The sequence below is a fragment of the Gambusia affinis genome, linkage group LG03 (genome assembly GCF_019740435.1).
Source record: "Gambusia affinis linkage group LG03, SWU_Gaff_1.0, whole genome shotgun sequence".
Lineage (NCBI taxonomy): Eukaryota > Metazoa > Chordata > Actinopteri > Cyprinodontiformes > Poeciliidae > Gambusia > Gambusia affinis.
In genome coordinates this window covers 19,518,210-19,531,779 of record NC_057870.1, presented here as the reverse complement: position 1 = coordinate 19,531,779, position 13,570 = coordinate 19,518,210, and the positions used below count along the sequence as shown (strand labels likewise).

The 13,570-nt window shown below is 39.1% G+C and overlaps 1 protein-coding gene across 3 annotated transcripts in view; it reads right to left on the bottom strand.

Moving 5' to 3' along the window:
* ptch1 (patched 1) overlaps positions 1–13,570 on the bottom strand; it is a 62,235-nt gene that overhangs the window by 24,975 nt on the left and 23,690 nt on the right. For all 3 annotated transcript variants that reach the window (XM_044111887.1, XM_044111886.1, XM_044111888.1), the window contains 10 exons: positions 11,192–11,381; positions 10,970–11,039; positions 10,787–10,878; positions 9,522–9,720; positions 8,913–9,034; positions 6,593–6,740; positions 5,010–5,141; positions 4,746–4,901; positions 3,766–3,864; positions 2,710–2,835 (listed from right to left, as the gene is read on the bottom strand). In XM_044111887.1, the coding sequence (XP_043967822.1) occupies positions 2,710–2,835; positions 3,766–3,864; positions 4,746–4,901; positions 5,010–5,141; positions 6,593–6,740; positions 8,913–9,034; positions 9,522–9,720; positions 10,787–10,878; positions 10,970–11,039; positions 11,192–11,381 (1,334 nt within the window). The remainder of the gene's footprint in view (positions 1–2,709; positions 2,836–3,765; positions 3,865–4,745; positions 4,902–5,009; positions 5,142–6,592; positions 6,741–8,912; positions 9,035–9,521; positions 9,721–10,786; positions 10,879–10,969; positions 11,040–11,191; positions 11,382–13,570) is intronic.

Genomic DNA, 13,570 nt, shown 5'->3' with positions numbered 1-13,570 from the left:
TTATATTCTTTCTTCTTGATAATTATGGCAAGCTTTATGTTGGTCTATCATGTAAAATTTTTGTGAAGTACATAGAGATCTGTGGCTTTAACCAGATAAAATGTGAAAAAGGGATGTGAATACTTTATCAAAGCGCTAAGTATTTATTCCAAAGAATCAAACTTTTACAATCCAAGACATGAAGTCCAAAACTGTAAAATCAACTACGAAGATGAATGGCAAGGGGAAAAAAAGAAGACCAGCGTGGCTTTCAAACAGATAAAAATAAAATTTGCAAACGTAAAAGGAAAAAACTGCCTTTCAACACATTTTTAGTCTCTTTCAAGACTGAAACAGAGACTGTGCAAGGAGAAACAAAAAGGGGGAAAAAAGGCAAGGCATGTGTGTATGTGTAAAAGAAGCCAGTACAATGTTGTGGTTAAGTATTTGAAGGTGGTGCACTGGAGCAGAGGCTGGGGGTTGGGTCCCTGCCCAGAACACAATCTGGATATTGCGTAGTTGCCAGATCACTACACACACACACAAACACACCCGCACAAACGCACACAATCGCATGTGTGTGCCAGACCACCCAAGAAGCCAGAGGCCCGGAGGCTCTGAGGTGATGAGCAGGCACTGCGGCTGCACAGACAACACTCACACAAAAATGCACATAAACACACACGTATCTTGAGCAGCGAAACTGTATAGCCTCCCACTTAAACCACACCTTAACACCAATCAGACACACACATTAAAACACACTTTCTTACTGGGTCAATGGGAGTGAAACCATGTCATAGTTTTTGTTGTGGATTTTAATCGATCCTGAAGGGAGGAAGTGAAGTAAGGAGAGGATAGATGATAAATCAATCAACCACAGGAAGCATTTAATGCTGATAAAGAGGCACGTGTAAAGAAAAAAACACATCTTTGCCAGTAAAAAGCAAGAACTTTCTTTTTTTTTCATGATGTTTGTCCTCTGCTATACACAAAACCACAAGTATAAAGTATGCATGGCATGCGAATGTGTGTGTGGTACATAAGCATACAAAATGAGGCGACATGGATTAGACCCACAGGGTAAATGGATCATGTTTGACAGACTTGCTGTACTAAAGCCATCTATCCACACATGCTAATATCGTACTCAACGTGGCGACATCTTACCTCACTCGGCTGAGTGTATGCGTGTGTGAGAAACGGAGTTTGAGCCCGAGAAGAGGAGAGCTGAGAAAGACGATCACTTTGGTCAACTTCGGCAGTAAAATCTGTCACTTACGTAACTGGGAATAATTGAGCACATATGTATTTTTTTCCTTCCCCTGTCTCAGAAAAAATTTTAGTTTGAATGTTGGATTGTAGTATATGGACATAAATGGGTTGTTTTTTCTATGTAAAACAAACAAAGCAAAAATGAACCTTGTTGGATTTCTACTAAGTTTTTAAAAGATTTCCAACTGCACAATTCAATTTCTTGTTTTGAATGAAAGCTCCGCCTAAATTAAATTTCACAATAAAGCTAAACCCCTCTGAAAACTCAAACATCCCGAGCAGGTTCTGGTTCTCCTTACAAGGTCTCACCCCAAAACCAACATCTTGTTTTTTGGTAAATTTGTTCAGGCTGACAAGGTGCTTCAAGAGAAGTCAAAGATCTTAGAAACTATTTGTTATTTTCTACAATATGTCTGCACTTCATTCAGGCTGCAAGAGAGCAAAGCTTTCAGCAGATAATCGGAAATGTGACCACTTAACAGTAAAGTGCGCAATTTCATCTTTTTGAAAGAAAAAAAAGGCAAAATAACAGGCAGAACAGAAGGCAACTTTAGCGTTATAAAACAGATGCGGTGTACAGGCACATATTAACTCTATGTATTGTGTACATTTCTTTATTCTTCCAAAATTAAAATGATAATAATAGGACAATTTTGTGCAACAAGATCTGGTTGCAACAAAAATGAAAAAAGTACAATATTCCTATGCCAAAAGTTAATAAAAGTCCTAGTTTGTGTAAAGTAACAATTCATAATAGACCTATCACATTGACACTACTGGCTCATAGCCAGTATTATACTACTGACCAAACAACAAGCTGCTACCAGATTTAAAACATGTTTCAATTACTCTCACTCTACTACTGGGAAGATTATACCTTTCAAAAATCAATCATCAATAGTTTCATCTCTTTTTTCCTTTGTATAACCATGACTGGGAGCATTCACAAGTCTGTGATTATTGGAGGCATTTTGTCAGACACCGCTCTGGTGACGTCTATAATTACTGACAGATGTTAGAGAAGTCAGAGCTCCCCTCTGGTTCTCTCAGAGTTAGTGTGGGAACACACACACACTTACACACGCATACACGCACACCTACACCAGACAGTCTGTTGCTTTTCAAACCTCCCACACAGACAATACGAGCCTCAGCTCAGCTCTTGCACACAGAAAACCGACGCGAGGCGATCCAAGAACACCCATTCGCACATGCAATCAGATTCAGTTACACGGACCTCGGCCGCAATCTGGACAGAGACCGGGACCACCGCTTGACAGCCTCAAAGGAAGGAGGGAGAAGAGCGGGTGGATGTAAGTGGAAAATACATAACTGCCTTCAGTTTGATGAATGAAATCAATAAAGTGACAATCTGGAGGCAATGACTACAGTAGCATGAATTTTGGTTGCAGAGATCTCACACACAGATTGTCACACTTGAGGCCATGAGCATACCTGCAAAGAAAAAGCTCGAAGTGCTGGGATGGGGATGAGGGCTGCCATGAAGAAGGCCGTGACGTTGCTGATGGAGGTGAGAGCCACGCTGGCCCCAGTCCTCTTCAGACACTCCCCAGTGCGGTCCTGACGGGAGACAGAAAGAGCAAAGCAAATGGAGGAAAAAGCTATTAAAACTTCTGATCAGCTCTCAGCCAGAAGCAGATGTGTAATGCAGTGGATTATGAACAATTATTTTAAAACCAGCATGACTGAAAGTGATCGGGAAGCTTTTTGAAGCTTTGACGTGCTTGGAAAACTCTCCCAGGCCTGTCTGCCTCACTTTAAGGTCCAAAAGGAAAAGCAGAAATTTTCACTTCTCGTACAAAACACACACAAAACAAAGAGTAATACACATTCAAACAGCCCTGTATGTTTTGTTTCTATAACTGCGTGATGATATGGGGACGTGCAGGACCACACAAGGAGCATCTGCAGGCGTGTTAGTCCATGTGTGTGTGTGTTTATGTGTATCAGACAGCAGAGATCAAGTTCAGCTCTGTTTAGTTTTCATCTCAGTCACACAAAAGAAGCTGGAGGGGGGAGGAGGGAATGAAGAGCTGGAAGGGGAGGAAAGCAGTGGAAAACAAAAACAAGCACATACATGTCTGGAGATGAACTGTTCAAAATCCAAACAATTACGTCCCATATGAAGATGAAGAGATATACGCTGCATGTTACAATCTGCGTTTGAAATCGCTATAAGCATACAAAGTACTTTTTGTATGGAAAGAAAAACACACAATTTGTGTATGCTTACGCTAAAATGATAACACAAGAGCTTAAGTTGTGGCAAAGGAACACAGACATTTAAAAAAGAGTAGAGATTGCTTGACAATCAGTGAGAAAAATCATTCTTCTAATACGGAGCATTGCTTAGATAAGTGGGCTAAGTGTGTGGCACATGAGCTGTGCGATGTTACTTCACAGGCACAGACAGGCTTTCACACATTCCTCCGCAGTGGAGATAAGACATGAAAGGAGCTGGACCAGCGTAACTGTGGATGTTTGCCTCACCTCAAATGGTATCCTCTTGTTCTGTCCGGTCTCACTGAAGGCATGGGCGAGGAGGAAGACATCATCCACTCCAACTCCCAGAGCCAGGAAGGGAAGAACCTGCAAACGGCAACCAACAAATATGAACTGCTGAGAATCTATTTCAGCTTTTATGTAACAAGACAGGTGATGATATTGAGAAGTTGGCCCTTAAAGATTTGAGATTTAAACCTGATTTTATTTTACCTGTTAGAAATACTAAATCTACTAAACATTTATTCAGTTACTTGAAAAAGCTGCCAGAATACAATTGCTCGGGAGGGACTGCTGCAAAATGAACAACTCCAGCAATCCACCGTCACCAGTTGGTATTATTAAGGGAATATAACTCAATTATAGCATAACTAGGATCAAACTGGAATACACATAGTTGAATGCAAATCTGTCTATGTACTTGAGTTGGATTATTTGATTCACTTATATATTTCTGGGTATGAACTGCCTTGTTTGTTAAGTGCCTTGTTAGAGTATTTATTGTGAATTGGAGATGTATTGAATTGAATTGAATTGAACTGAATTTAATAGAACTGAATACAAAAAGCATAACAGGACAATGGTGGTGACAGAAGTAGGAGTTTGTGGCGCAATCAGTTTTTGTCATCCTTTCACAAGCTTTACTTACTGGTTTACTACTTTATTTTTTGGGTTTGCTCACATGCACCTTTTCAGGTGTGCCCACAGTTTAATGGGACTGAAATCAGGAATTGGTGATGGCCAATGACTTTGCTGTTTTTAATAACCTATGTAAGTTATTAGTACTGTCTGCTTGTGAATTTGGAAGACCAATTTATTGGTGTTTGCAGGCTTACATGTTTTCCCTTTTCTTCCATGGTAATAACGATTGAACCAGGTCCTCGTTCTGTTTTTTTCCCGTTAAAAAACCTTGACCCAACTAACTGATGGACGAGAGGATGCCGCCCGCCATCATATGTGTGAGGTACCTGCGTGGTGGCAGCATTGAAGGAGATTCCCAGGAGAGAACAGAGGCCCAGACCGGCCGCCACAGACAGCGTCACCAGAAGGACTCCAGCCAGCCCCACGGCACCCTGGGACTTGGCACAGTCCCACCGCAGCATGGTCAGACACGCATAGGCCAGCTGAGCACAGACGGGAAAACAATCAGTCACATTCTCCATGCTTTTATTTTATAGCTATGAGATTTATTTTAGTAAAGGATTTGCTTTTAGTTATGAATGGGCTCTCACCATCAGCAAGTATCCACTGGCCACCCGGATAACACTGATATCAGAAAAAGACTTGAGAATATCCTCCAGAGTGGTGGTGGTAAAGGACAGGACCTTTTGGGAAGAATTTGTTGCCACACTATGCAGCACTGCCTAAAGAGAAATAGATGAAAGAGAGTGATTCAGGCAGAAATTAATGCAGACATAAAAGAGCTCAGGCAATAAAACTAAACAGGCAGTTTTCCATGAAAATACAATACAGCAAATGTGGAAAAAAGGCCTTTGGTTGCTAAAGTTTACATTTTTGGCCTGAATGCAGGACATAATGTTTGGAAGAAAACTATACCATTCTATGCTACATTAAACGAGTATAGCGACATGTATTACTGGCATAAATTCAGTGTATTTAATATTTAGCTAATACTTAGCGTAGTCCAAGCTTTTCTTGGCAATATGTATATTCAGTGCAGGGATAGAGCAATAACAAAAAACTCGCAATATATTGTGCAGCCCTAGTTAACAGATGCTCTCCACTCAATTGGACTTAAATTGTACTACTTTACAAAGAAAAATGGGGAAAAAAATCTCAAGACTCAAGATGTGCAGAGCTGGTAGTCACACACCCAACAGACCCAATTTGTAGTTAAAGTAGCTCTAAAAAGTAACGTTTCAATAAAAACAAAAGGAAAAGAGAAAAACTGTTCATCGTTTTGTGTTTTCTTTCAGATAATGCAGCACTTTCTCTTTTATTTTTCAAACTAAATTCTAATAAACTACTTTGAGGTCTGCAGTTGTACCATAGTAAATGTTAAAAAGTTCAACATTTTTAAATGCTTTTGCGAGGCACTGCAGGAGTCTGTGCAGAAAGCACCATAATCCCTTCTCTCTGTGTTTTACTATCACAGACAGACAAATAGCTTCAACCTCAAATTCTAGTTACAGCTCAGTGGGGAGCAATGCTGGCTGACACACATTAGGTAACACACACTAGATCACCCACATGTGAACTTGCACATACTGAAATGCATGCATATTTTTGCGGACACGCCTAAAAATTCACACACCAAAACACATACTGAAAATATCTGGCATCTTTTTTCTTACTTGATGATTAATTTTACAGTCAATTATTCCCTAGCTAAAAGATCAATACCACACACATGTATAGGGTCATGTGGAACAGAGAGTTGGGCCTCCCAAAACAAAGACCAGATGATGTCACACGTGAGCCACCAATGGGGCCACAGCTGGGAAAGTGATTGTGTGTGAGCTCTGGATTGTTGCATGTGTGTGTGTGTGTGTGTGTTTTGTGTGAGAGTTAAGCTGAAGAAAAGAGAGATATCCAGCACTCTCTTAATGTATTCCAGACACGCATGTTCTTTTGCTCTATCGCTTCTCTCCAATGAGCAGCTAAAAGCTTCATCCTCTCTACCACACACCAACAGAGGTTTGACTATCTATCAGGGGCCTGGGCTTTAGACGAGGCCGTTCCGTGTACACCTGTATCCGGCCTGTGATTTACTGTGTGGTTGTAGAGGATTTAGGGAAGATTTCTTTTCTCTTTTCCCTTTTCCTCCCCCCATTTCTGAGCCTTTAGCCCTCACCTCAGAGTATCTCCTCTGCCAGGCTTCCAGTATAGCTGCGGCCTTTTCTTCATTCCAGTTGATGTGGGAAACCTCATCCCAGTCCCGAAAGTGCTCAAACATCTGCTTGGGGGTCATCAACTGGAACATGGTCTGTAAAGCCTGAGCACTGGAGAGCACATAGGGAAGAAGAATATTGAAAGGATCAAGGACCGAACAGAGTTACAGGTGCAAGGCTAAGACTTTCTTACATTAAAGACATTAAAAAAAAGTACTCTGGGCACACTCTGTTTTTGGGTTTAATTTAATCAACTAATAAATATCAATCACCAGATTGGAAGAGGAAATATTGTATTTTGAACAACCTTTGACAAGGGATGTATGTAAGTTTCAAAATATCCCTTATTCAGGAGCATCAAACCCACCTACCAAAAAAAAGCAAGCTACTTCCAGCAGTACATCCACTAGAAAATACACATACAACGTGGGTTTCAGTTCTAATGGAGGAGTTCCAAAACAAGATACAGAACTGAAGTTAAGTTTTTTAATTCTTCTTTGATTCAGAAATACAACAGCTGGATTGATGGATAGAGGAATGGACAGATGACAGAACAGACAAATTTATGGATGGGTAGATGGAAAAATAATAGACAGATGTACAAGTGAGTGGGTGGATGATAGATACAAGTTTTAGATAGGACTATCTTTTCCAGCCATTATAGACTTTAAAAGAACCCTGTTTTCATACATCTTTTTTAACCACTAAGAAAAATAATGCAGAATGCTGAATGAATCCTAAGGATCATTCAGCTGAAAAATGTCACTAGGAGCATATCTATTTCTTAGATCCTTCATCATTTCCGAGATTTTTGTTTCCAGATTCTCAAAAATGTTCCAAATGATAAAAATGGATTATACTTGTTGAGCATTTTATCAAGTCCAGAGGTCTACAAAGAACTTCAATTAAATTCAGTAATTCACTGATTGACTTGCTACATGGTGGCAAGTTACTAAATTTTGGCACAGCTCCCCTCAGAGGGGAGTCTACCGTGCACCAGCACCACCTGTCCCTCTGACCATCACCAGCAGGCAAGGTGGGTTAATTGTCTTGCCAGCTCTGTCTACCAATTACAAGAAAAACTCCTTCCACTGTTGCCCCTATTTTCTCTTCATAAGGTCTAAAACATCTTATTTTGTCCATCCCTCATCTACCGTTCTTCTTAAAACCACGAAATGAACAAATTGCTGCTATAATCAGGGATAACTCTACTTGTGCACAGTACTACTGCAGTCTCCCTCTGAAATGCCTTCTACAAGAAACCTGATTAGAAGAGCCATGATATCAAGTATAATGAATACTGCACAGCCTTAATGAGCACATTAGCAAGCCAATAAGGTAGTGTAAGTGATTAGTTATTAACAAATGAGACTTGACTAGAGAGCAACTTGTGAACAGTGCTCAAGTCAGTCCGTGTATTTTCACATTATCAAAAAGCAGTGAAACAAACAGCAGACATTAGCTTGTCATTCTCTTTATGAATGTGATCTTTGTGGTATGGTGATAATCACGGTAATGGTGGCAGTTAGTAAACAAGATGTAGAAACCGAGTGCCAGGAGCAGCAGCAACACACTAACACACACACACACGCACGCGCACGCACATAGTGCAGGAACACACCAGCACTGTAATGACCCAACTTTGCCAGGAAAACACAACCGCAAAAAAACAAAGAATGCAGCCAACTGTACTCTGCAAGCAGGATGTGTGTGAACGTGCATATGTACTTTTCTACGTACGTGACTGTGCCATTAAATGCTCTAATTTAGCAAGTACAAAGTGTGCAAGCAAAATATGTAAGAATTTTTCTAACTGCAAAAGAGACCCGTTTTTTTTTTTCAATAAGATTTGAATTTCTGTATCCATTTGGTATTCAAAAGTCATGGTTCGACAATAAAACTGTGTAAATGATGTATGCACATCACCAATTCCACAAGCTTTGACCCGGTGCTTGTGTTGGACTTAAATCTGTGTAACTTAAATTGCTGTATATTTGAAGAGACTAGCTGAGCAATAGATCACTCTGTGCCCGTCTCTGTGTATATGAGAGTCAGAGGGAGGGTAGAGTCCAAGCAGTGCAGCCAGAGCTGAGGAGCAACAGCTGGAGCTCTTAGAATTTCACTGGAATCTGCTAATGACTGCAAGATTTATCGCATACAGCACACAAGCACACTCAGAAAGCGTAACAGAACAAAAAACATCCAGGGTCTCCAAAATAAGCTTTGTTAGAATCCCTGTGGTGTTCTTATGAATCTGAGGATGTGTAAGCATGGGTAGGTTACCTGAGTAGGGGTCCGCTGCCATTCTTTGTGGTGCCTCCTACAATGAGTTCCTCTTGCCAGTGCATGTACTTCCTGGACAGACCGTGGCAGCCACCACTCAAAGCCCGTGCCACGTTGAACGGCTGTTGTAATTAGAAAGCAGAAGTTAAGAAAGTATAACTCGGCACTACGCACTAAAGATGCATAGTAAAATAAGCTAGTAACAGGCTTTGTCTAAAATGCAAAAATAGATTGGTTTTCTAATCACTGTACTCATTGTTACTTAGCAGAATGCACTGATCATCAAATATTTTGCAGGGTTTATGTCAGTTTTAGTAAGGTAAGTTTGAGGTTTAAGTTTAAGAGCTGTTTAAATTAAGAAAATCAACTTCTTGGACTTGTACATAACTTACTTTACAGTTTTCACAAGTTAAATAAAGCTTTTCTAACTTAAATTAGTTTACTTAAATTAATATTTCAAATTCAATTACATTTCTAAATTGACTATTGTAGTTGGATAAAATCTCTATAGAACAATGTACCACCAGTTTTTGATTGATGAACTTCTAATGTTGCATATGCATGCATAACCTTTTCTAGCCACAGTCTTGATGATAGTCATGCACCAACCTTAGTTGAGTTCTTATTGGGTGCAGTATCGGGGCAGTCAGGGTCAGCAGGGTTCAGACAGGGCCTATCCATGTAGCCATGCCCAACACCCGCTTTTTCCAACATGTCCTCAAAGCTATCCACATGAATGTGTGCTCTTCGTAACTTTTCAAGAAACTCCTTGGGGTCGAAATTGGTCCATTGCATAGGGTTCTCACCTCTGCAAAGTTCAAAAGCAAATGTTAGCATATCTTCTCCCAAACACTGAATGAAGAAAACCTGTTTTTTTGGGCGGGGTTTTTTGAATGGAAAGGGTAAGTGCTTCATTTTTTTTTTTTTTCAAATTTTATTGCGAACTAACTATAAAGTTTACAAATGCTAAAACTTTTGAGTGCAGTAAATCATTTCCGTGTTAGGTAACCATTTCCCATCGTGCAACAAATAATTTCCTGATCCATCCCAGATCTTGTTTCTCCATTCTCTCCTTTCCTCACACATTCCAATCTCTCTTTTTTTGAATCTCTCATTCTGACTACATTGTACGTGCTTAACCAGGCTTGGGTTATTATTCCCAACCTCCCAACCAGAACATAGTAAAAAGCCTTATTTACTATCCTAAACAAATAGGCAATGCACACAATGGGATGTACACATCCATTGATGATGGCAACCCAAACTGGTATGCTTTCACACATGTACAAGACACATGGATGCACCACCGGCGAAGGCACACACTTACAGCGTGGACAAACCCATGCAGAGGTAAAGGTCTGCTGAGTATTACTGTAGCAGCACGCTATTAGCAACAGAACGGCCAGACAATGGCGTGAGGCCCAGGGCTGGAGAAAAACCATTGCCAGCGATACGCATGCCAGAGACCACTACAATAGCGCCTTCAGAGGGGACGAGTTCAGGACACACATGCACACACTCTTGCTCTTCTATGGTGTCTCTTTGGATGAGCTCAGTGTGCTAAAGTAGCCTCTTCAACCAGAGGCAAAAAGAAGATGCAAAGGGAAGCGTCCTGGTGCAGTTTTAAGCTGAGCTAACATTATAAACCAGTGCAGAGAAGTTCAGTTCTCAGAAATGTCTCCAAACATAGTTTTAATCAATTTGCTAACTGACCTGACAAAGAGAAAAGCGATTATGTGTGCCTAATTAGGATTTCTGTCAGCCCTCTGTGTGCTTGTCAGAATATAGCCAAGCAGATAATATGTTGCAGTGTAAGGCTGGAATTTTCTAAAATTATTTTTATCAATTTTAATAAGTCGAAATGTGGTACTTACGGGAGATAGACCATTCCAGAGTGGAGTTTAGCTCCTTCCCAGAAACAGTCCAAAGGGGTGATGATGAGGCAGGGATGAAGCTTTTCTATAATCTGATTGGATAAAGACAAAGCAGAATTCACACCAAATGACAGGTTGGTATCAAACTTGGAGAGCATATATCAAAACAAATAATTGTCTCACCTGATTCATAAAATGTGTTTCTGTGACTAGTTCTCCTGATTTGAAGCATAAATGTTCCAATTTCCATTGTCTGAAACAAACAGAAATTAGATATGCATTCAGTTTTTTTGCACCAGGGCAGGCTTTGAGGGAAAATAACATGGACTTTTAACATAACAAGATTTAATGTATTGTACAGCCCTATCGCAAACATCTGAGATAAGGAGAGAAAATATTAGTTACCTGTTATAAAGGTAAACATGAACTCTGCTGGCTCGGAGAGCAGACTCCAGGTGCTGTAGAAGGGCCTCCACTGTTAGTATATTGGCTCCCTCCTCCCGCGGTGTCTGGATCATCAGCTGAGGGTTAAACATGGCCTCCTCCCCCATCTTCTGTCGTGTGTACTTCAGTTCCTGGTTAACACGCCCACCAACTGGACAAAGAAGAATTCAGGTGTCTTTTTTTAACCCAATGAACAAATATTTGAACAAATCTTATGAATATTTGAATGTAATATTTAATAAGTTAGTTTAATCAAACCCTTTGGAATTCACAAGCACATAAACTTAATGATATGCATTAGCTTTTTTTTTAAATTGAAGAGTGAGGTCATTTGTTTAGCCTCAAGTGTCTTTGATCGAGGACTTTAACTTAGAAGTGCGCGGCGGGTGTATTTATACAGGTGGAGCGGACAGACTGAACACACTGGGCCGCAGTAGCTGATGCTTAGCGTAAGTGTAGCTTTACCAATGAATTGAAATATTTATTTTCTACCACCGCGGTCGCAACAAATGGGTGCCGGAACACACCCTGGCGGTACATAGCTGGCAGATGTGTTTCTGTGTGTGACAAAAGTGTCCAATTTTGTTCCTAACATGGACACAAAAGCTATACATTGCTGGGCAAAGTGAGAGTTTACCTATTAAATTGACTGAAGATGGATACATAAAGTTATAACTAGAGAATAGAACTTTTTTCAGAAGTGTATTTGTGAGCCTGTTGCTTTATTATTAAACTGAATATGATTTCAGATTTTTGCATAGTTCTTGTCCAGATTAACTTAAAAAGTGACCTTTTATTGTATAGATTAATTTTATAAATGGCAGAAAAGTAATTGTTAGGAGTGTACAAATATTAACATTTGGGCAGATGTTGATATCAGATATTAATACATCTGTATTTACGAATATTTTATTTGATCACTTTTTTTATTATTTGGTTACTCAATTGTCAGAATAATCAATAAATTACTTCATTACTAAAATAATCGTTCACAACAACCCTACTACTTCTTTGGACCTCTTCCGATAGATGCTGAACACTACAGAGCAGGAACGCCACACAAGAACAGCAATTTTGATAATCGATTCACCTAGCCAACAAAAACTTGCTTTTTTCTGCTGTACAGCTTGTGGGCATCAAAGAAGAAATTGCAGATTTGTTTGACATGATGGGTGAGTTGAGCGAGTTAGAGCTCATATAAGAGATTTGCTGAATTGGATCTCTGACTGCACAAAATGTCAGATGGGCTTCACTACACAAGTCCATGATGGGCGCCCGTCCTGCTAGGTAAGAACAGTAAATTGAGGCTAAAATTAAACAGACAATTGTACTTTTTTGACATTGTTCAACTTATACATATTCATAAGACAAAACAAGACAGGGACCTTAGGATGCTGAATAGAAATATAAAAGGATATGACTGGAATATGTTCACGAATGATACAAACTTTATCTGCAGCACAGGTGGTTGATGCAAACTTTTTGATTTTAACTAGGGTAAATTTATTACCAACATAATTTTCTTAGAGTAGAAAATCTTTAAAAGAGTATTTCTATTTCTATTATATAACCCAGCTTTAACAAAATGTAGAACCACATTTATCCAAACAAAAAAAAAACCAACAGTTTTTATTTTTTAATAAAACTTGTTTAATTATAGCAAGCGTTTTGAGAGAAAGTGACTCAAATCCTGTTCTTAATACAGCAAATATTTTTTTTTTCAATCAAGTCCAAAAGAAGCTGAAGACTACATGTCTTCATTTTGATACAGCAAACATGCAAAATCACTTTTAAGTATTACTTCTACAATAAAATTTTTTTTCCAAAAATTAAATAAAATAAAAAAATCTGGATACTTTATTTACTACATTTTAGTTTTTTTGTCCGGCGAGTACTTTTGGCTTGAAAGCTTTGGCTCATGTGATAAAAAGTGTGGATGCCCCTGAAACAGAGTCCTAAAACAAATTTCTATTTTGAAATATGAATTTAGTAATGATAAATTTTCTTTCCAGAGCAATATATATTTTAAAACCTTACAATAAATGTCATGCCAATTTTGTCTGTGTATAAATATATAGTGTGTTGTTGCGCTGCTTGTATGACAGTCTGCTTTTTGTTATCTGTATCCTCTAAAAAGGATTATGACAACTAACTGTAACTGCAGCAAAAAAAAAGAGGAAAATCTTTTCTGTCCAACATTTAGGATTTTGCAATTCTTTTCTTATTAACAAAACTTTTATCAGCCATGACAACAATATTTGCATCAGAAATTGATACTGTCCCAAATTTTCATATTAATGCATTACTAGGAATATTTGTATTTATAAACTTCAAAATAAA